The sequence below is a fragment of the Gloeophyllum trabeum genome (genome assembly GCF_000344685.1).
Source record: "Gloeophyllum trabeum ATCC 11539 unplaced genomic scaffold GLOTRscaffold_00001, whole genome shotgun sequence".
Classification (NCBI taxonomy): Eukaryota; Fungi; Basidiomycota; class Agaricomycetes; order Gloeophyllales; family Gloeophyllaceae; genus Gloeophyllum; species Gloeophyllum trabeum.
The window spans coordinates 2,118,693-2,140,036 of record NW_006920410.1 but is presented as its reverse complement, the minus strand read 5'-3'; the positions used below and the strand labels follow the sequence as shown (position 1 = coordinate 2,140,036).

The window sequence follows — 21,344 nt, the reverse complement described above, 5'->3', positions numbered from 1 at the left end:
AGGTCTCAGTGTATGTGGCTAGAGATTGATTGTGGCGCCCATACAAAGCACAGCCACTTCAGGTGAGCAATACCGGTAAATACGCCTAGTAAAAAGGCCCGTGTGTACAGCTGTGGCAGTCGGCACGCCCAGTGCAAGCATCGCTCACTAGCCATGCTATGCTTGATTCATTAAAGAACAAGAGAACAGTGATATGTTCTGAGAAAGATACGTGATTGCAGGTCGTCCACAATCCCAGTATATCGGACGTGGTATCATTGTGCCTAAAGACACGCGGACATACAGAGCTGTCTAACCCTTCGCCGTCTGTCTATTACAGCCTCCAAATACCTAGTAACACCTAAGCCAATGCGCTCGGACAAAATATGCACAAGAAAAACAAAAGAATGAGTTGGAGCTACCCAGGGGGACCCATTAAAAGAAAGGTCTCCGCTGGAGGTCGGCATGCTCGATTAAAGGAATTTGTACGAGGACTTCAGGACGCTAGGATAAATTAGACGGCGTGTTCAGACGTGACCTCAGGTATGTCCCTTTTGTTCAATCCCGGCGCTGACATGGCTGCTCAGTCAGATTTGTGCCTGTAGGGCGGATATTACTGCTAACTCAGGCATTGCACACGAATTACACTCACGCCTTCCCATTTGGTACGCCATTCCCGTTGGCAACGGCATTCTTCTTGTGTCCAGGGCTCTTCTTGTACGTTTGGATGTAGAAGTTGATGAAGAGGCCGAGATAGCTGGTAAGCAGCCCGCAACCAAACACGGCTGCGCCTTCCGTCCCGGTGCAGCTACCCATCGTCGGCAGGTGCGGGAAGTACTTCGCGGCGTAGTACGAATATGCTACATCACATATTGAGATGGCGATTCGCCAATCTTAAAAGAAGACGTACTAGCGAAGTAGACGGCGAAGAGGTCGATGACGAACTGCACGATTTGCATGGTGGTCAAATATTTCTTCCACTGCAGACAACATCAGCTTGTTTATTCCATCGTGTGTCGCTGGAGTGTTCTTACCCAGATTCTAGCCCCCCCAGCAGTGGCGAAGTAGTAGTAGTCTGGCAAACAGGGTAAGCTAGATAAACTTGGTGATGTCACGAACTCACACATCAATACATGGACAGCAAGGTTCAACGAGATGACAACCCATGACTGCGGGGTCGTCAACTTTTGGCCTAAGCAACTTCTTAAGGAAGAACACGTACTACACTAGTTTTACCGTTGAGTTGGCTATAGCACAGAAGGGCGGTTGCGGAGTGGTGGAAGACGTGCAGGAATGCTGGCCAACGCGCTGTAAGACATAAGGTGTCTATACACAATGGAAAAGGAACTCACCAAGGGGCTTTTTCTTGATCGCGAGGAACACAGTGTCAAAGAGTTCCAAATACTTAAAATAGTAGTTGATAATATAGTAGAATTCGAGTCTCTGGGAACCGCTCGTCAAGAATTCGATCGGACAAGTAGCAGGTAGAGCACTCACAGGTGTCCATGCCTCCACACTGCACATCGCGTGGAACAGGTTGTTATTCCACCAAATGGGGAACACCTCCTCGATCATCAGTGCCAGCAGCAATGCGCTGCCGCTACTCAAGATTAAGTTGTGTAGCTGAAACAAGGCCGTGAGCTTCTTAGGAGGCTTGTCCTTCATGTATTCGCGTATACTGAAGATCGTGACGAGGTATAGTGCCAGAGCAGAGAACACCCCCGTCTGGGTCGACAGGGGAGTCTGTCCGCGGACATAATGGGTGATGTAGTAGGGCACCGACGGGAGGGGGACGTGATTAAGAATGAAGTCCGCGAGAGGCGCCATGTCGAACGGGAAGGACTAACGAACCGAGACAACCTGGGAGCAATGAACGCGTCGGAAGAGGACAAGCTATATCGCGCGCGGAGGCAAGATTTTCTATGGCCGGAGAGCGCCCGGCCCCAACGCGTATGTAATCGGCCCATTTGACGGGCTAAATCACAGGCGCTTCCCCCGAGAGCCAATTGAGCCGGCCTTCCTGTCAGCTATCTTTACACGGGCTGCCACGTATGAATCCAAGGAGGGTTCTTTGCTAAGAGGCGGGTGACAGTAAAACCTCCACAAGCATATATTCCACAATCCAGAGCCAGAAATATCTAAATTATCGATACAGGTTGATGAGAACAGAGAGGTATAGATGCAGATACGATGCGAAGACGGGCAGAAATTAGATAGGAGAAATTATGGGTCTCCCAAGCAGCGCGGTCGAGATATCGGACTATATGATTCATGTAATGATAAGGGCGGGACCATGTTCGAGATCGGCGAGCAGGACTTTTTCCCTACAAGTCGCGGACATGGTTAGCATCCCTCCTCCTTGCATGTGTCATGCGTTATACCTTTCCAAGTGTCCGGCATGCTGGACCGCACGGAAGGCATCAGTCTTGACTTTGTTGAGGTCGTATTTCGACGATATGGGGCACACGAGGCAGAGATTTGAGTTGCAAGGGGCTAGTCGATATGAGGCCGGTATCTGCGCAGGCAAGGTATATTCAGCACAGATCTAGGGAAAGAGCAGGTTAGACATACCCCAGAAGAACGCAATGACTCTGTCAGATTGTGGATGAACAAAAGGGCGCGTGATCTCAGATCGTGGAGATCGTGGAGATCAAGGCCTACGGAATCAAGTCCGTCAAATTAGGGCACGCCAATTGATGATGGGCACGCACATGTATCCGACGGCGAACACCATGTTGGGACAGTGCAATGTAGACGGACGGACCCCCCTCCCGAGCTCGAAACCATTCTGGGATAATGTGGTTAGGCAGTGAAGAGAGGGTGATTGTGGAGAAGTCACTCACTTCGACAGGAATTCGAGTGCGTCGTCGACAGTACCGAGCTATGCATATGCCCTGTAAACTTGCAGTCCTAAGGGTACTGGGGCATGGGCCGTACCTCGTTCAGTTCCACAGATGCGTCGTGGTCATCGTGGGGTTCCATAGTGGACGCAGCAGTGGATTGAGCAACAGAGATCATGATCTGGTGGGGAGCGCAAGGCGAAGTGGGGGATAAGTGCGGGGGTGGGGTATACAGCGTTAGGCCTTGAAATAGGGTAAGGAGTGCGGTCCGGACAAGAGGAGATTTGTCCAGATCATGTATTTAGGCTGCACGTCTGGCATATATACCTCCTGTCGCGCTGTTGCTATACATTCTGCGGGGCAAACCGGGACATGGAAGACCAAATGATCGGAGGGGGTCGTGGCGGATTGCATCGCAGCGTTCTAGACGACGTGTAACGTGAACGTAAATAAAAATGTCTGAAACAAGTGCATTCACACGTTTCCCCGCTATCCCAGCGGGGCGCGAGGCGTACAGCATGCCCAACGACGTAGAAATGCACTCGCTGCGACATAGGTATATATGATACTTTACATACCAACACGTGCTGGATTCAGGATGGCTGTCGAAGAGCAAGAGTCTGGGCGACGGTCATCCGGTCGACATGGCGTCTCCCGTGATACCGCGTTGTTGATCGCTGTTTGCTTTGGATGGCTTGCACCGCCGCGACAGACGTCATGGTTATACTTGCATGCATCGGCTCCTGCCTTTCCGTGCCCGCAGTTCTACCGCTCAGTGTTATATCGTGACCATCCATTAGATCCTCCAGACTGTCTGGAACATAACACGAGGTTTTCAAAATGTGGTGGTTAGATCCAGGGAAGGAGGTGTTGAACGTCGTGCGTGCCATTGCAGACGATGCCCGCGCCACCCTTGTAGTGATGCGATGCGTAATACATCCTTAGGTGTTCAATCGAGTCCTCGCGCCATACATTGAGAATCTCGATCTTAACCAAGTGAACTATGGGATCGGCCAAGGCATGTCCACTACCGATTAATTCAGAACGGCACGCTGAACCCGGGTATAGGCCAGTTGACACTGCGCAACCTACGCTTGAAGAAAGGAGCGTTAGACAAGTTTAGATTGCCCGTAGACGTCCTAGAAGGTCGGCGTCCGTTGATTTGTTGTTCTATACCCGAGTCTGACGAGCTTGCAGGCCATTTGGGGAAGTTCACGCTGTCCTTACATTGGCTGAACCTGGGCAATCAGCCAGTTGAAGTATTGATCGAGGATGTCTACCTTCTAGTCGTCCCTTCCCCGCAGACGAATGTTGACCCGAAGGAGGAGGAGGAACGAACCCAAGCGGCTAAAATGGAACGTTTGGAGAATGCAGAGTTGCTTCATATGCGCGGTCAGGCAGACGTAATGCCAGGTGCGGTCTGTTGCCGAACCTATCATTGTTGAACTGTGCTTTAACGGATACACGAAGGGGACTCGCAACAATCGCAGGGTCTAATCGCGTCCCTCATCGCGAAGGTGGTGAACAACCTGCAGGTCACAGTGAAGAACATTCATGTCCGGTACGAGGATAAAATGAGTGTAGAGGGCGTAAGCACCTCATTACTTGCTTACGGTGAGTGGCAGCTGACAGGACCCATCAACCCGCCAGCATCCGTTTGCTGCTGGCATTACACTCGCCGGATTTTCTGCCGTGTCTACCAATGAGCGGTGGGAAGCGGCCTTTATTGAAAGTACCGCGGGTGCCATACACAAGCTTGGAAAGCTCCAATCGTTGGCAGTATACTTCGATACGGACTGTGAAAGCATGGCTGGACTACCGCCGTCGGAAGCCATCCAGCGTTTCACAGATCTTGTGAGACTGTTTCCTTCTCACTGACTAGTCATTCTCTAACTTCGCCGTAGATCGCCACAGAGGCGAATACTTCCCAACACCAGTTCATATTGAGACCCGTAACCGGAGAGGGTAGAGTGAGTCGCAGGTACATTCATCATCAATATCACTCGTTGACATGCGATTGTTAAGATTGTCATGAACCATAAGCTTGACAAGTCCACTCCTCGTTTCGACGTGCAGCTACTTTTCGATGAAATCGGGGTCGTTCTCGATGATAACCAGTACCGTGACGCGATTTCACTCGTCGAAATGTTCCACTTCTACTCGCGGCAGAAACAAGTAAGCTCGGCACAAATTTTGACCGGTGGTATCTGACCACTTCCCCGCCAGTACCGAAGCCTGCGACCGACTCCCGAGGAGTTGAGTAAGAACCGACCCAGGGCTTTGCTTCGGTTTGCTGGGACAGCAATATTCTCGGGCATCCAAGAGCGTAACCGCAAATGGACCTGGGCTTATTTTGCGGAACGACGTGACGATCGTAAAAGATACGTGGAGTTGTTCAAGCAGAAGTCGCTCGGGCCCCTAGTGGGCAATGTAAGTTTTATGGCTTCATTACAATTCGCAAACCTTCAAGCTAATGATCTCAAGGACTTGAAAATGTTTGAGAGTCTCGAACGCAAGCTTTCCTACGAAGATATCCGATTCTACCGTTCTATAGCTCGTAGCCAATTAAAGAAAGACTATGTTGCCCGCAGGAAGATTGAAGAGGAACGCAAGCAGAAGCAAGCGAATCAATCCCGCTCAAGTTGGAGTTCTTGGATATGGGGCTCTTCTGGTTCGGATGGATCCAATGCGCAGGAACCTTCGTTCTCGGGCGAAATGACCGAAGAGCAGCGGAAGGAACTCTACGATGTCTTGGATTATGACGAGAAGACCGCTCTTGCCGAGTCCTTCGAAGCACCCCGAGACGCTTTGAAAGCCCGCATCAAAGCGCAACTGCGACGAGGTTCTTTCGCACTTAAGGCGGATCCTCACGGAAAAGCTGTAGAAATCGTATCAGTTGTATTCGATGCTTTCCAAGCGGACGTCATCCAACGCCCTGATAATCTGGAAATGTCCGTCTCGTTGGGGGGCTTCAGAGTGTTTGATGGCACCACGCCAAATACCCTCTATCATCAGATCGTCCACGTCAAGGATAACATCAGCGAAGATCCCGAAATAACAACACAAGAAAATCACGAGCCGTTCTTCTTCCTGAAGTTCGAGAACAATCCTCTCGACGAGCGTGCTGATACCGCACTTACAGTCCGGATGCGCCACATGGAGATTATATACCACAGAGGCTACGTCGAAGCTGTCTATAGATTCTTCAAGCCTCCGAAGAGCCAATTGGAGTCTGTTGAGGCCCTCCTAGTAAGCTTCTACCCTAGGTTGATTGGGGCAGTCCGTAATGGTATATTGCGACTATTCAGGATGCCGCCAGTCAGACCCTCGAGGGTTTGCGAAAGGAAACTAGGGCAGGCTTGGAATACGCCTTGCAGACTCATAAGACTGTTGATGTGCATATGGACCTCAACGCTCCCATCATCATTATTCCTGAAGAGTAAGTCTCTTGCCAGTTTATTCGTACATGGGCAAGCAACTCACTCACTGAAGCATCACAACGAACGAATGCAAACATCTGATCGTGGACGCTGGCCATATAGCTATTGAGAGCGATCTTGCGGATAAGGCGGCCATACGAGAGGTACATCTCAAGCGAAATCAGCAATACACAGATGCGGACCAGAAACGGCTGGAGTCTCTGATGTACGACAAGTTGTTACTGAGATTGGAAGCTGCTCAGGTGAGCATCCTGTTCGTAGTAAGGCAGAGACGTTTATATAAATTCACAGTTTGTGATCGGCAATAACCTGCAATCCTGTCGAGATGCTCTTGCCGAGGGGACACACGACGATCTCCATGTAGTGGAGCGCATCAACCTCGATTTTCAAGTGCAAAACTCTATAGTCCCAAGTGCATACAGCCTTGCGCGATTCAAAGTGTCCGGGACTTTACCTTCGTTACAGGTTAACGTGTCGGATGTGAAGTACAAATCCCTTATGCGTTTGATTGACGTCGCCATTCCCCATTTCGATGACATCGATGCTCAGAGTCCCGAAACAACCGAAACTGTCAAGCATACATCCATGACGTTCCCCCTGTCCTCCGGTTTGTTTGGGCCCACGGAGGCTGAATATCATCTCGATAGCGACGATGAGGAAGCAGGAGAGGAGACACCTGCTGGTGAACAAGAAGAGTTCTTCGAGGTTGAGGAAGGAACGTCGCTGGTAAGCCCGGTCTTGTCACTACAGGCTTGCTAAGAATCAAATGGGCTTCAGATGCCGGAGCTGCGGCAGCACATCTTTGAGTTCAATTTCGCAGTAGCAGAGTTCTGCGTGTCACTCTCCAAATGGAGCGCAGACGAAGGCGAAAAACCTTTGGGCAAGCTAAATCTTGAAGGTTTCACGCTCGCCTTTGCAATGGCCAAGTATAATATGGGGGCGGACGTGAACTTAAAGTATGTCGTCTTTTTTTATCGTGCATTTTTGTCTCAAGCTTTGGGCAGGGCTCTGTCCATGGACATCACACAACCAGGCAGAGATCCTGTGAAATTCGTGACCTCGTCCACTGGCGAATCTTCAAGCAGTGAACATCTGCTGACAGTGAAGTATAGTCGTGCCGATAAGGCCTCGCCGGAGTTCGACACGACTTTCCAGGGCGTAGATCAAAGCGTAGATATCAAGATATCGACGTTCATCTTCCGCGCTGCTCCGGAACCCGTTGTCTTGTTGTATGACTTCATCATGTCCACTTTTGTACCGCAGCCACGATCGGATGGGCCGGCCAACACGCTGCAGGTCGATGACGAGGGCAAGAATGTTGACACCTCACCTTCCAAAAACATCGGAAATCCCTCTGAGAAGATTCGAGTCGTTGTGAAGCTGGACAGTATTGAAGGTCAGTCAAGAACCGTGAATTAGGCGCAAGAAAACTATTCATCCTTTATAACAGTGATCCTAATAAACGATGAGGTGCAGCTAGCCACGTTATCGTTGTCAACGGCCGATGTTTCCGTTCTCCTGCGCGCTGGCACGATTCGTGTGAGCGGGAGACTGGGCAATCTTTCCCTCAGTGATGACTCCGCCTTAGGGACCGCAGTGCCAGAGTTCAAGCAAATCATGTCTATTGAAGGTGACAACTTCGCGGTTTTCAGCTACCAAACCTACGACCCCATGGATGAGGACTCATATGTCGGCATCAAGTCGTCAGTTTCAGTTGAAGCAGCGTCTGTCCATCTTCACTTCCTCGAGCAGCCTCTGCATGATATATATCTTTTCGTTGTCAAGTTGGCCAAACTCAAGGGGCTGTACGATGCTGCAACTCAGGCCGCTATACAGAGTGCGTCAGAAATCGACAGGATGCATTATCGTATTTCCATCAAGTCGCCTATTTTGGTCTTCCCTTGCAACGTGGTAGAGTCCAAGGATGTGCTTACGATGCGATTGGGCGAAGTCCAGGCTAGCAACGCGTACGAGGGTGACACCAATAATGTCGATGCAAGCCTGCACGGAATCCAGTTGGCATCTACTTTTTACTACCAACAGACCGCGTCGATATTGAAAATCATCGATGACATCAACGTGAATGCTAGAACTGTCCAGGCGATTGGCATCGACAGAGAGTCGGAGGCTGACCGACCAGATACGCAGGTAAATTTCCGTCCACGGTCTCACAATAGGCATTAAATCGACTTTCATATAGATTGCTGTAACCACCTCTGATATTAAACTGCACCTAACACAAGTACAATATCGGTCTCTCTTGTCATTGTTGACATCCATCCCCAAGGTCTTGGCGGGCGCTCCGGAGGGATCTGCCCAGGCTGCCGAATCGAGCGTGTATAGTAGCTCAAGACAGGCAAGTTCGTCGACTGCCGGTGACGGTTTCGGCGAAGACCTCCGTCCCGAACTACAGCCTCTTCCTTCCCCTAACGGTACAAGACCTTGGACCTCTCTCGATTTCGTGTTGGAAGTGAACAGTATCAAGTTGCACCTCTACGATGAGAGTGCCACCTCGACAGCAAGCCTCAAAGAGCATGGCATCGCTCGTTTTGCACTGAATAACAACACCGCTCGATTCAAACTGCTCTCGGACGGCGCCAGCGAAGCCCAGATCATTCTACAATCGCTCACCATGAGTAACACTCAACCAGGAAGCTCCAAGTTCCGGGAAATCATACCCGCTGCGCAGCACGATCGCAATCAGGTCATGATACTATATACAACCGCAGGTGGCTCACAGAAGTCGTCTTTGGCTGTTGCTACAATCGACTCTCCCCAGTTTCTTCTTGCCATCGATCTGGTGTTTGCATTGCTTGATTTCTTCACGAGCGGCCTCCCATCCATGAACGCAGAGGGTCAAGATAATGCACAGGAATCTCCAGCAGGAGACTCCTATGGAGCCACTGTCGACTTTCGTATTGATCTTCATGATCTCTCCGTAATTGTACTCGAAAATGACGCATTGACGAATACTCAGGCCATTCAGTTGTCGATAAAGCAGGTTCTCGTGTCTCAACAGGTAAGAGTATTCCCTGTGTCATTGGTATCGTTGTCTGATCCTCCTTTGCAGGGCATACTCGCCGTGACTGTAGAGCGCTTGGGCATGTCTCTCATCCAGATGGGAAAAGACTCGGAAAGAGTTAGTTTCTTGGATGACGTGGATTCCACTCTTTCAGTCGACAGTCGTAGCTCATCCTCGGCGAGGCAAATGACTAACATTGAGATGACATCAAAGCCCATCATTTTCCGGGCTTCCTACCGAGACATCAGCCTGATAATGACGATCGTCAACAAGGCCCTGAATTTGTACAACAAGTCCTCTCAATCTGACGGCACAGGACAACGACCGCTTACCAGCCCCGGTGAACTCTCTGAGACGAGGAAAACCCGTAGATCGAGCTCTTTCGCTGTACCGAAGTCAAGCCACCCCGCAACGGGCACAGTTGGGGAGGCTGAAGCTCTGATTACGAAGGAACAGGTCGGTACACCCGTTCCTGTCTCGCGGTCTTCGCTGATTGTTGCAGTTCACTGGTTCTTTCGATGGGTTTCGTTTGGTACTCATCGGGGATATTTACGAGCAACCCATGCTACACTTGAAAGTGAAGCGTTTCATTATCGGTGCAAGGGACTGGTCCGGAGAGGTCTGTCCAGTAGTTGTTTCTTGTTACGAAGAGCCTAACCCCGAAGCCAGCTCCAAGCCACTACAACTGTTTCTACGCAGGTTAACTATTGGAACCTGAGTAACTCGCACTGGGAGCCTTGTAGGTATTTCATTTTGGTAATGGTTCCCCAGATTAGAACCCTTTTTCCTACAGTGATCGATCCTTGGACCGTCAGTGCATCAGTAAGTCTTTATTTGCTTGTTTTGGATTGTAGCCTGAGTTGCCTAGATTGCTAGAGATCGGGTGTCAAACGGTTTGTCCGTCAGGTTAGGAGCCCAAGACCGTCTGGATATGAACGTCAGTACCACTTTCATGGAGCTGGTCATGACTACGGCGAGGTTGTGGGGAAAGGAAGGAGAGCATGTATTGCAGAACGCTCGTGGGAGCTACGCTCCTTACCGCATACGGAACCGTACAGGATCTACCGTTTATGTCTGGTCCGATACAGAGAATAGTTACGGCAGCGAGACATCCGCCCTGACCAGGAGCCTAGCTGACGGCCAGGTGATCGATTGGAGATTTGACGACTGGAGGACGATGCGAGAGGTTGGGCTACTTCTATTCCTGTTAACGAATGCGCTCATGATCTTCGTAGCATTCCTCCATAGGTCATCATAACATCGGTGTCCAGTTTGTCGGGAAGCCATGGGAGAAGCTTCGCAGTATCCCGGTGGATAGGGAAGGAGAGTTCACTTTCTCGCTCCGGACCCAAACCGACAAACACTTCAACCGTCTCTTGTGTGAAGTCCGCGTTCAAGACGACAATGTCAAGGTGGTGACCCTTCGTTCAACGTACAAAGTGGAGAATCAGACTCTTTATCCTGTCGAGCTAACTATGGTAGACGAATCTGGGCGACCGGCCTATTCGCTGGAGAAGATTGGTATGGGATACTGCATTCATATAGTGCTCTGGTTTTCACGTCGATTCCTTGACCAGCCCCGGGGCAAGACTTTTCCTTGCCTATTGAAGCTGTAGGTCGCGCGAGAATCAGACTTCAGCCGGACCGTCAGTTCATTTTATGTCTCTGGAATAATGACTAATATTGCCTGAATATGCAGAAGGCTTTGGTTACAAGTGGTCCTCTGCTATCCCATGGGAAGACTTGATCTCTAGAAAAAACTTCACCATTCGATGCCCCCACGCGGAGGAAAGTGAGGCACCCTTTCGCTTCCAAGCGTCGGTCCAGACAGACCTCGCGGAACATGTTAGTCGGTGAGTTCTAGGTAGCAAGTCCGGAGAGTTATGGACTCAGCGGAGCTGTGTCATTTTAGAAAACATCCTAAGATCCACCTCAAGCTACGAGCGCCAATCGAGCTGGAGAATCTACTGCCTTACAACGTGCAGTATCGGGTATACGATAAAGATTCCGACCAGAACTGGAGGAGTTACTTAAGACAGGGAGGTGTCATGCCAGTGCACTCCGTAGAGCTGGCCCATCTTGTGCTTCTCAATGTGCACGTCGAAGATACCGGTGGGTACACTGCCGGATATCATTCCTTCCGCACTATTTACCAATCGACCTGGAAGTGTTTCAACCAAGCGACTTTGCTATCATTAACAGTGATGGTAATTCCGACCTTGATGTGGATAGCAAATTGAGCATGCGTGACACCAAAGGACGGAAGTTGGATTTACGACTGAATTATGTGTATGTTGATGGACCATCGGCGGACGACCCTTTGAGCTCACAGAACATCAGCCGTTACCCAGAGTCAGGTGGAGCGTTCAAAGTTCAAATTTACAGCCCATATCTCGTCATCAATAAGACCGGCTTGCCGTTCTTCATCAAGTGTATACGCTCTGCTAGACCAAGCTCTCCACAAGATGTCGCTGGAGATACCAGGCCAGGTCAGGGTTGTCACTATGTCTTTTCGTACGTACTGACCACCAACTTGCAGAGACCCTCTCTAGCCAAGTTCCATTCAGTAAGATTGACTCGAATAGCTCTCTTAACATCTGCTTATACCTTTTCAGTGCTTTCGCATCCTCAGGACAAGAGGCACGAATTCACGTTCCAACTTGGGGGCTCTGTATGGTCTAAGGTATGTGTATGGGATTGAAACTCTGATGCCACTGATTAACAGGGTCTGAAAGGCCGTGAGCCTAGAGGCACCCGCGGCGGAGACGAGACTCGTGCTGCAATCTCAGTCTCAGAAGGGAAAAGAACTCCACGTGGGATTATCCTGGACAGAAGGCAGTGGCAAGTACAAGCTCACCAAAGTCATTACGCTATCTCCGCGTTTTCTTGTTAAGAACTGTCTCCTCGAACCTCTAATTTTCCGTGAACATGGAGTCCCACCTCATGACCGGTCCATGCTGCAACCTGGAGAACGAGCATCACTAGACTGGACCAGGGTGGATCAGGAAAAACTGTTGACGGTGGCACTTCCGGGACTAGACGCTGTTTGGTGAGTATTTCATTGAATGACCGGATCAAACGCTCCAATGACAATATCCTCAGGTCACCGCCCATCAACATCGAAGACATTGGGTCTGTGCACCTGCGACTCCGTGTACCGGGTGAATCAAGTACTATACGCCTTGTTAGAGCGGACGTCAAAATGGGAGGTGCCACCATATTTGTATCGTACTCGCCGGCTCAAGATGGGTGGCCATTTGTCGTGGAAAACGACAGCGATTTTGATTTCACAATCGCTCAAGTGGTATGTCTGTTAGAGACCGCTATGGAATATTGCTGAGATTGTTCAGGATGCCGCATCCATGGGAGTTCCACCGCAGGCAAGGAATAGGCCATCCTACACAGTGCAGAGACATTCCTCGTTAGAATACGCCTGGGATTACCCTGCCGCGCGGGAGAAGAAAATTCAACTCAGAATCAATGATTCTTCCCGAGTAGTGGACATCATGGAGATCGGCGATCTCATGCCTTTCAGGTTCCCGGTGCGCAACTTTGCGCAGTAAATGCTTTGCCCATTTGCTGACTTCGTGATAGATGTCCCCAGGTACCCGTACAGTCTCGCTGGACGTTAGGGCGGATGGGCCGAAGCAGATTCTACGCATAACGAACTACAATCCCGTCTTCAGCTTGTATAAGCCAAAGCACCGCCAGTCTGCTTCTATCTCGCGTTCCGATACTACGAGTAGCCAGGACGCCTTCGAAGCCGTGACAGAACAAGTCGCACCCGCACTGAGTATCAATCTCGATTTTGCTGGCCTTGGCCTCTCTCTCATCAACCGGAGACTTGTGGAGGTCGTCTACTTGTCAGCGAAGGCTTTGAAGTTCGAATATTCCTCCAGCGACGTGGCACAGTCGTTGAATCTCACTTGTGGCACGTTGCAAGTCGACAATCAGTTGCATGACGCAATATTTCCTGTTGTCCTGCAGCCCAGTCCGGTAGCTAAAGAAGCCAATGGTGGTGCGGCATTACCGACAATTCAGGCCTCTGTTATCTGGTTGAACGATCAAGGTAGTGTCGTTTACATACCTCCACGTTTGGGTTATGTCTCATAGTGGGATCACAGAACATGGCGTGATGTTTATCAAGTACTGCTCGATATTGCTGCAAGCGTTGACGTTAGAGGCCGACGAGGACTTCGTGTTTGAGTTGTATGAGCTGTCCCAATTTAGGGGAGCCTCATGGGAGGAAGCGCAGGATGAGTCAGTATTTCCTGCATTGTCACTTATCATCCTGATGACATTCATTAAGCACCCTCATTCGTAACCCGGATGGTATACCCGAACCTGAGGAGGTAGCTGCTGGTCAAGATCTTTACTTCGAGGTTTTGGAGCTTCAGCCCATCAGACTCTCAATATCATTTATGCGTACCGAACGCGTCAGTAGTGATGAGAGGTACGTTGCGCGACCGCAAGTTATGTCCGGAGTAGCGAAATAACGTCGGATTACAGACTTAGCTCGAGGAATCCCTTGGCAGTGCTTGTGAATGCGCTCACTATGACCCTCGGTAATATCAACGACGCCCCATTGGAATTGAACGCACTCGCTATCAAGGACATGCGATTAACTCCCAACGAGCTTCAGAATAGAATCATCTACCACTATCGGCAGGACACGCTTCGACAGTTGTATCGCATCATTGGATCCGCTGATTTCATTGGGAATCCTGTTGGACTTTTCACCAACGTCAGTTCAGGTGTCGCGGATATCTTCTACGAACCGTGGAATGGCGTTGTCATGCATGGGAACAAGGAGTTGGGTATTGGCATAGCTAAGGTGTGTCCCAAGAAGGATACATTGGAACGATGTTCATGCTCGCATTCAGGGGGCTGCCAGCTTTGTTAAGAAAACGGTATTCGGTTTGTCAGACAGCATGACCAAATTTACCAGTAGTGTTGGCAAAGGTGATGTCTACGGCTTTCAATAGGAATCATCAACTGAGGCTATGCAGGTCTTTCTGCTGCAACTTTCGACACTGAGTACCAAAACAGGCGCAGGATGACCCAGAGGCGAAATAAACCTCGTCATGCCATGTATGTCCACTTTCCACGACTGTCTGGACCGTGCAGCTTAATCATCATGCCAATAGATACGGCGTGACAGCCGGAGCAGAAGCGTTCGCGAACAGCGTAGCCAGTGGCGTTGAGGGAGTAGTAGTAAGTACAGTTTACCAGAACGCGAGCTAGATTGCACTCACACTATACTTCAGATGAAGCCGATCGAAGGGGCGGAGTCGGGCGGCGCGGTAGGTTTCTTCAAAGGCGTTGGGAAGGGACTAGTGGGGTTCGTTCCGTAGTGGCCTTTATCATATTCGCTCCTTAATCTGATGTTTACTAGGGCCGTAACCAAGCCAGTAATTGGCGTCTTCGACCTGGCATCCAATGTATCTGAAGGTATGGTACTGTTCGATGGTAGCTGCCACTTATACCCTAAGCCCCAACGACACAGGCATCAGGAACACCACCACTGTCTTCGACAATCCTGAACGAGACAGGGTCCGACTCGTGAGTGTTGGCACTTGTCTCCGTGTGTCACTCTGCATTAAATCATTCCATGTAGCCTCGGCATATCCCAGCGGATGGTGTATTGGTTGTACGTGTGTCTTCTGTCGACGTTGTCACACCAGCTAACCGTCCCCTAGCCGTATTGCGCGCAAGCAGCTTTGGGGCAATATTGGATGAAAGACCTGGATGACGGTAGATTCCGACGGGAAAATTACGTCGCACACATCAGTAAGCGAGGATTGCCTGCCATGTTCACAGCGGGCCTCATTGACTGGGTCAATCAGATCTACCAGGAGGGGACAACGTAGTGCTGCTCACAGCGGAACGGGTATTGTCTTTCTGGTCTCGAAAGTTGCGATTGGAATGGGAACTTCCGTTCACGCACGTACGGGGTGTCACCATCGAGGACACTGGTATCCGTTTTGCTCACAAGGCCGGGAAAGAGCACGACAAGTTTGTGTTCATTCCAGATAAGGCTTCGCAGACGTGGTTTTTCAGTCAGGTGGCGGCTGTCGTGAAGTCATTTAACGTGCGGAGACGTATGGATGCTTGAACTTGTATCGTTAGCTATGTTTTATCCCACCATTGTGTATCCCAGACTATGTAGACAGTGCGCGAAACTGGAATTAACCTTAAACTCTAGACGACCGACGACGGAAGACATCAGGAGTATATATAATCGAAAGGCATCGAGATGTACTATAAGGGAAATGAATGAAATATAGGCCACAAAGAACGAATAACGTCAGATACACGATGGTACTGATGGCTTAGCGGTGACCGCCGACCTCCACAGCTACCGCAGAGATACGCCGAGGTGACACAATCGTGTCTTCCGTCAAGGTCGGGCTGGGTTGGTCCGCCGGAATTCTGGCCGTCGCAGAACTCGATACCCGTCGCCTTGACCTGAACTTGCCTTTGGCTTTTGGCAGATCGGATAAGGGTCCAACACCAAAATCATCAGCGTGATCGTTTTCAGTGGGTTCTGACTCTTCTTCTTCGCTAACTTGTTCTCCGTTGGGGCCGGCATAACTGCCGCGGGGACTGGCAGAGTAAGCGCTCTGGAAGTCCGTGTCCGAATCGTCAGTAGTTCCAACACCAGGGGTCAAGGCGGGAGTTGACGGTGTCAAAGCAGAAGGGGAAGCAGGTCTCATGGCACTCAGAGACACGCCCGAAGATATCTTCCTGAGCTTAGGCAGTTCGCTGGGCTTGGAAGGGGCAGCGATAGGTGCACTCTGTTCCTCCATAGACTTCACAGCAGCGACCGGGTCCGAGCCTTTCGCTGGCGGCTGTAAGGTCGCAGTTGAGACCTTATCGTCAGGAGCGGTCGTACCACGATCGGTCTGCGTGGAGGATGTGGTCCCGCTCCTCATACGATTGTTTCTGGCAGGTTTCGGAGTCGCGCGGGCGGACCGATGCGGGCGAGCAGGTACCGCTTCTGTCGAATGCGACGAATCGCTTGCGCTATCTTGACTTGCAGATCTCTCCTTTCGCCTTCGCGTGCGTGACTCGGCAGCTAAGGCTGTCTCCAGCTGTCAAAGATATTAGCTCAAAATGCACATACAAATAATCTATGATATTATACACGAACCTTCTGCTGTATCTGTAGTACCTTCTGGGCTATCTTATCACTCCTCTCACTGATTCCCTCGTCAACGGCTGTCATGCCATCCTGAGGCAGGTCTGTGAGCGTGGCAGAGAACCTCTTCTTCTTGGTGGGCGAGAGGGGAGCTTCTTCCTCGTCTTCCTGTATGGTCCCTGTCTTCCTGTCAGACTTCACGAACGTATCGTCCCCATCGGACAAGTCCGCCAACGTGGATTCCGTGCCGAAAGAACGGATATGCCTCGTCCTGGAGCCATCCCCAGCCTGCCTCGAGCGACGCCCAGAAGCAGACGTAGACGACATGCGACTGCCGGGCCTGGACCCATCATAATCCGAGTCGTCGTCGTACATCCCCGCAGCCATGGACGCCAAAGCCTTCTCAATTTGGGCTTCGACCTCGGCAACCATGGCAGCACGCTCTTGCTCCATCTTCTCCATTGCCTCTTTCATCTTCTGGAGCTCACTGACAGCCTCCTGATGTGCAGCTTCCGTTTCTTTCAGCTCTATGGAGGTGTCAGTAACAGGTCTCTAATGACACCCAGGTTCTCTTACGGTTCTGCAGTTTGGCTTTCTCGGCGGCTGTCATGTGAATGATGCCAGACAACCTCTTGGTTTCCTTCTGCTCTTTGTTGATCTTTCCGCGCAGGTCGTTGGCCTCGACGCTCAGCTTCTCCGCATATTGCTCAAAGGTCACGAACTTGTCTCGCCACAAATCGGACTCCGTCATCAAGAAATTAAGCCTGCGAGACAAGCGACCAATCTTGGTCTCCAGATCATCACGGGCATCGACGAAGGCCATGGCACGTTTGCGAATTGACAGCTGAATATGGAGCTCGGCGGTGGACAACCTAGGCGGGCGCTTCACTGAACCGAAGGAACTGATCCGTTTCAGCAAGGACGGCTTCTTGAACTATCGGACCATGTTCATCGGATGACACCCATAATAGCAAGGGTGGCGTTACTACATACCTTGTCCTGCAAGACGCTGTCGAACGCCTGGATAATTCTGGTCGAATGCCACCATTCAGGAGGTTTAATGGTATCTGCGACAGCAGTGGAAGCAGCGCCCCTCTTGGCCTGGATCTTGCATACAGGGCGGAAGCGGCCGGCGGGGAAGGCCTCTTTGAACTCGCTGGGGACGCAATGGTCGGGGATGTAATGGGGTTCAAAGGCGGCAAGTAGCTTCTGGCGGTATTTGTCACGCTGCTGCTTCATGGAAACTACGCCCGGAGGAGGGGATGCGCAGGACCTGAATTGGAGATTAACATTGATACGAGTGAGAAAATAAGCGATATTCCTACAGGTAGTTGATGTCTCTGTATACGGAAACAGAGTTCGGTGATGATCTAAATAGAATGGGAAAGACCTGGCACTTACATATCACAAATACAAACGTCGGGAGCCGGTCGGACGCTATACCGAGCCTCGGTGGAAAGACCAATGATCCATGGTCCGGGATCATCAATGTAAATCTTGGCATCACGAGAATGAACTGCAGGCAGAGCAATACCATTCCAGCCGCGGAGCTCAACAAGGTATTTGATGGTAGAGACAGCAATCTGTGCAGATGCATATGAGGAAGGCAAGCAGCAACGGGAAGAATAAAACATACGCCGAGCATTGCTGGATGGCGGGAGACGAATAGAACGCGGCCGGTGGGCGCGAGGGCAATCTGGATGTGTAGTCTATCAGTCTCGTTCAAAGAGACGCAGTTCGAGCGGACCATACCTCGCATATAGTCAAGATATTATCCACATTCAAAGCCTTGAACAGCGGCCACATGGTGAAATTGATGTCCACCAGACCCTTGCCAAAGTCCAAGCCACCGGGGAACCTGGCGATGACCTCCAAATTAGCCTCACCGCCGTCGTTCTTGGAGTTCGCGCTGGCGTCGAGCCGCACAAGGTCACCCGGCCTCGGCGCCGGGTGCGACAAGATCTTGTGGATCTGCAAAGTATGCGACTGCACGTCCTTGGAGAACCGCGCCCACGAGAGCGTGAGGTAGTCCCGCATGAGGTCGTATATCGGGTGCCGCGACACCAAAGTGAGCGCGTACGGCAGCCAGAAGACGGTGTCGCCGGGGAGGAACAGGGTGCTTTCCCCGGGCCCGTGGCCGGCGTGTCCGTTCACGGTGCTCGCGACCTCGAAGTCGCTCTCGCTCATCGCGCCCTCGCCTTCGGTCATGTCCCCGTCGATGTCGGTCTCGCCGTCCGTATTCGCGCCCGCCCACGGGCTCCGTGCGCTGCGCTTGGCGCGGCGGCGCGCCTGCATGGTGGGGTCGGCGCCGAGGTCTGCGCGAAGTGACTTCAGGCGCGCTGCGACGAGCGACTGGGCGGACTCTTTGCGCGATCTGCTCGAATTGGCGTTGCCTGATTCGAGAGTGCGGCGGATGGCAGCGGTACGCTCGGCGTCCGCGTGAGACCATACGGTCAGACACACGCCATGATATGTGACGGTCGCGCCAGTGCCAGTTGCGTCGTCCGCAGCCGACGCAGCAGCGCCGCCGTGGTGGGGAGGGGGTATAATAGAAGGCGGTCCTAGGAATGCCGACGAAGGCCGGGCATTCGCAAAGGGGTCATCGGCATGATATGGGTATAACGAAGAAAGAGCGGTGTTCGAGGCGCGAGGATCCGTCATGGAGCTGAAGACGGAAGAACGAAGGAGTCCGCCGGACGGAGTCGGCGCAAGGGGAGTAGAGGGGGCAGGTAAAGTAAATGTGAATGTATGAATAGTAGAGGCTGGCTGTAACGTAGATGCTATAATTTCGACCTCCCGGGTAAAAGAGAGCTAATGATATAGGTGATGAGATGGTATCCCCAGAGTGAGAACAGCTAGAATCAGCACCTTTAGGGCCTTGGAAAGCATCTTGCCCACTTCCTGCTTGCCAAGGGCACCCGCCCCCTTTACCCCATCCGCATCCTTGCCCTTTCTCTTCTTCCTGGAACCAGGGACAGGAGCGGACCCGCCAGCACCGGGGGTGACGGTGCTGCCCAGGACCTCAGGCCTCCACCACCTGTTCACAGCGCCCTCACTGTGGTGCAAGCCCAGGACGGAGTCGGGGTCTGATAAGGTCCAGGTATGGGGAGACTTTGGTAGACCGGAGACAACATAGAGAGATGTGAGGGGGAGAGTAGGCACGTGGGTGGGGGTGGGAGGGGGGTCTCTGGCGGACCGCGTGGAGACGATTGAAGTGCGCGTCGACGCGGGAATGGGCTCCATGCTCCTGCGATGCTGAATGCCAAGTATACGCGAGGCCTTGTCTGGGCTGGGGCGGGTGAAGTTGGAAGGAGCGGAGATGTTGATGTAGTCGCGAAGCTCGTCGGCGACGAGGGCCTCCTCGTGCTCGGTGTCGCTTTTGATATTCTCAACTAACCTGGACGAATTAAAGAGCGTGTTGCCGTTGGAGGAGACGACGTTGAGTACAGGGGGCGCGTTGGCGGATGGGGACGCGGAAGGTGCCTTTTTGGGATCCGCGGCACCGGCAGCGGCAGCGGCCTTGGTGAGGCTGCGAGCGGTCGCGGTCGAACGCGCGCTGACGTTGGTCGGCTTGTGCGACAGCGACGCCTTCTTGCCGTCCTGCTCGCGCAGCGACTGGTCGGACTGGCGCTGGCGCAGGAACTTTTCGCTGGGCTGGGGCGAGGCAGCGACAGCGGGTGCCTGCAAGGACGGTACGCGCGAAGCCATCGACAGCAAGCAAAGGCTCGCGCAGAAATGAAAGACAAAGGACAGTGGGCGGGGACGAGAACGACGACCCTTGGAGAAAAGAAGATGAACCGTACGCTATTTGGTCGGCGGAACAAATATTCTGAAACGCTATAATATTAAGCGAGCCGCCTTCTTGCAGCGCGATTTACCCAGGCCCACGTTTGCCTCTGACCTTATCCAAGCCTACTTCTGCGGCTGTCGCCGTCCAGTAGCCTCGCGACGCCCCGCTTTACGTCCAAGGACACTCCCAGCGGCTTTGCTTCGTCCTACACCTTGCCGTTCTGGTTTACAAGCCACGTGGAAAAGAAGCATTGACAGGGCGTCGCATCGAGATCTCCACCGTTAGTTGCCGATACCCGAGTCCTGCTCTCTCTCACAGACATATCTTCTGCCGTTCTCATATCTCCTCTGGGACACTCGCAGGAATGTGCTGGACACAGCCTGTGCAATCCGCGCTGAAATGTACCTGTGCCTTGAAATTCGGGTAGCCTTGTGGCGTATCAGAACGAAGCTGTCAACACAGTCCAAGTACTAGCTGAGATCTACCGATCGCTCTGATCGGACCAGCCGCAGCGTCATCGCGTTTGGCAACTCACCTCCTCGCCACCCGAGTGACACCAAAAGCGAGAGCCCTTAGACTTGGGACTGCACCCTAAGACGCGAGACCAAGGGGTCTTGAAAACCTTATTTTGCCACCCCACCTGAACGCCCCCCCTGGGTACCCCACCTCGTCCCCTCTGACTTCAACGCTCGAGCACCGGTGTACATACAGGACACGTCAGCGTCTACGCTAGTATAATAAGGCTCGTCCTCTTCTCTGCCCGACTCCCGTCCTCGCTGTCTGCCCCGTCGACCGCCGTGCTCTTGCCGCTTCCGGCCGCGGTCCGGGTAGAAGTCTGGTAGCAGACCCCAACCCTAGGGCGGACTACCACGTGTGAAGTGACAGCGTCGGCATCGCAGGTGAGGCGCTTCTTCGGCGCTGCGTCCCGCCTCTCCGGCGCATCGTCGCCGCCCGCTGTAGGTCCGTCGTCGTCGTCGCCGACGATGAGCACGGCTGTAGCATTTCTATGTAGTCATAAAAATACCGAATAAATCTCGTTAAATACAATAAAATCCTAAAATTGAGCTGATATATATGTGCCATTACTTACATATGTGTGTGTTGAACGTCGTCACCGTCGTGACTGCCCTGC

General features: G+C 52.0%; 4 protein-coding genes across 4 annotated transcripts; 1 reads left to right on the top strand and 3 right to left on the bottom strand.

Annotated features, from left to right (window-relative positions):
• Positions 1 to 161: 161 nt before the first annotated feature.
• GLOTRDRAFT_109058 (elongase of fatty acids, ELO) lies at positions 162 to 1,869 on the bottom strand. Its single transcript, XM_007862815.1, has 8 exons — positions 1,477 to 1,869; positions 1,332 to 1,422; positions 1,202 to 1,275; positions 1,103 to 1,148; positions 1,014 to 1,054; positions 890 to 959; positions 632 to 839; positions 162 to 549 (listed from the first exon to the last, which is right to left on the bottom strand). Exons 1-8 carry the CDS (start codon positions 1,804 to 1,806, stop codon positions 519 to 521), a joined length of 891 nt encoding a protein of 296 aa, XP_007861006.1. The 5' UTR covers positions 1,807 to 1,869; the 3' UTR covers positions 162 to 518.
• A 171-nt stretch (positions 1,870 to 2,040) lies between these two features.
• Positions 2,041 to 3,150, bottom strand: GLOTRDRAFT_135289 (uncharacterized protein). Its single transcript, XM_007862814.1, has 6 exons — positions 2,917 to 3,150; positions 2,823 to 2,860; positions 2,691 to 2,767; positions 2,551 to 2,636; positions 2,361 to 2,494; positions 2,041 to 2,303 (listed from the first exon to the last, which is right to left on the bottom strand). Exons 1-6 carry the CDS (start codon positions 2,995 to 2,997, stop codon positions 2,249 to 2,251), a joined length of 471 nt encoding a protein of 156 aa, XP_007861005.1. The 5' UTR covers positions 2,998 to 3,150; the 3' UTR covers positions 2,041 to 2,248.
• A 434-nt stretch (positions 3,151 to 3,584) lies between these two features.
• GLOTRDRAFT_113217 (vacuolar protein sorting-associated protein 13) lies at positions 3,585 to 18,712 on the top strand. Its single transcript, XM_007862813.1, has 53 exons — positions 3,585 to 3,698; positions 3,765 to 3,837; positions 3,888 to 3,965; positions 4,017 to 4,232; positions 4,290 to 4,408; positions 4,470 to 4,673; positions 4,724 to 4,789; positions 4,845 to 4,994; positions 5,046 to 5,249; positions 5,304 to 6,068; positions 6,128 to 6,258; positions 6,312 to 6,501; positions 6,551 to 6,985; positions 7,037 to 7,215; positions 7,264 to 7,655; positions 7,710 to 8,407; positions 8,460 to 9,278; positions 9,330 to 9,737; positions 9,784 to 9,900; positions 9,951 to 10,020; positions 10,075 to 10,103; positions 10,150 to 10,467; positions 10,517 to 10,802; positions 10,859 to 10,927; positions 10,981 to 11,134; positions 11,194 to 11,393; positions 11,450 to 11,570; positions 11,622 to 11,770; positions 11,821 to 11,847; positions 11,897 to 11,964; positions 12,017 to 12,330; positions 12,384 to 12,585; positions 12,632 to 12,823; positions 12,876 to 13,350; positions 13,406 to 13,541; positions 13,591 to 13,734; positions 13,791 to 14,115; positions 14,165 to 14,243; positions 14,291 to 14,372; positions 14,429 to 14,495; positions 14,549 to 14,622; positions 14,677 to 14,732; positions 14,788 to 14,843; positions 14,899 to 14,931; positions 14,981 to 15,071; positions 15,128 to 16,377; positions 16,437 to 16,949; positions 16,999 to 17,356; positions 17,416 to 17,695; positions 17,748 to 17,762; positions 17,824 to 18,005; positions 18,059 to 18,118; positions 18,175 to 18,712. The coding sequence occupies exons 1-46, from the start codon at positions 3,660 to 3,662 to the stop codon at positions 15,394 to 15,396; spliced, it is 9,369 nt and encodes a 3,122-aa protein (XP_007861004.1). The 5' UTR covers positions 3,585 to 3,659; the 3' UTR covers positions 15,397 to 16,377; positions 16,437 to 16,949; positions 16,999 to 17,356; positions 17,416 to 17,695; positions 17,748 to 17,762; positions 17,824 to 18,005; positions 18,059 to 18,118; positions 18,175 to 18,712.
• On the bottom strand, positions 15,614 to 20,227 carry GLOTRDRAFT_68450 (uncharacterized protein; the record flags this gene model as incomplete). Its single annotated transcript, XM_007862812.1, has 9 exons — positions 19,291 to 20,227; positions 18,175 to 19,233; positions 18,059 to 18,118; positions 17,824 to 18,005; positions 17,748 to 17,762; positions 17,416 to 17,695; positions 16,999 to 17,356; positions 16,435 to 16,949; positions 15,614 to 16,375 (listed from the first exon to the last, which is right to left on the bottom strand). The coding sequence occupies exons 1-9, from the start codon at positions 20,128 to 20,130 to the stop codon at positions 15,614 to 15,616; spliced, it is 4,071 nt and encodes a 1,356-aa protein (XP_007861003.1). The 5' UTR covers positions 20,131 to 20,227.
• Positions 20,228 to 21,344: the final 1,117 nt, after the last annotated feature.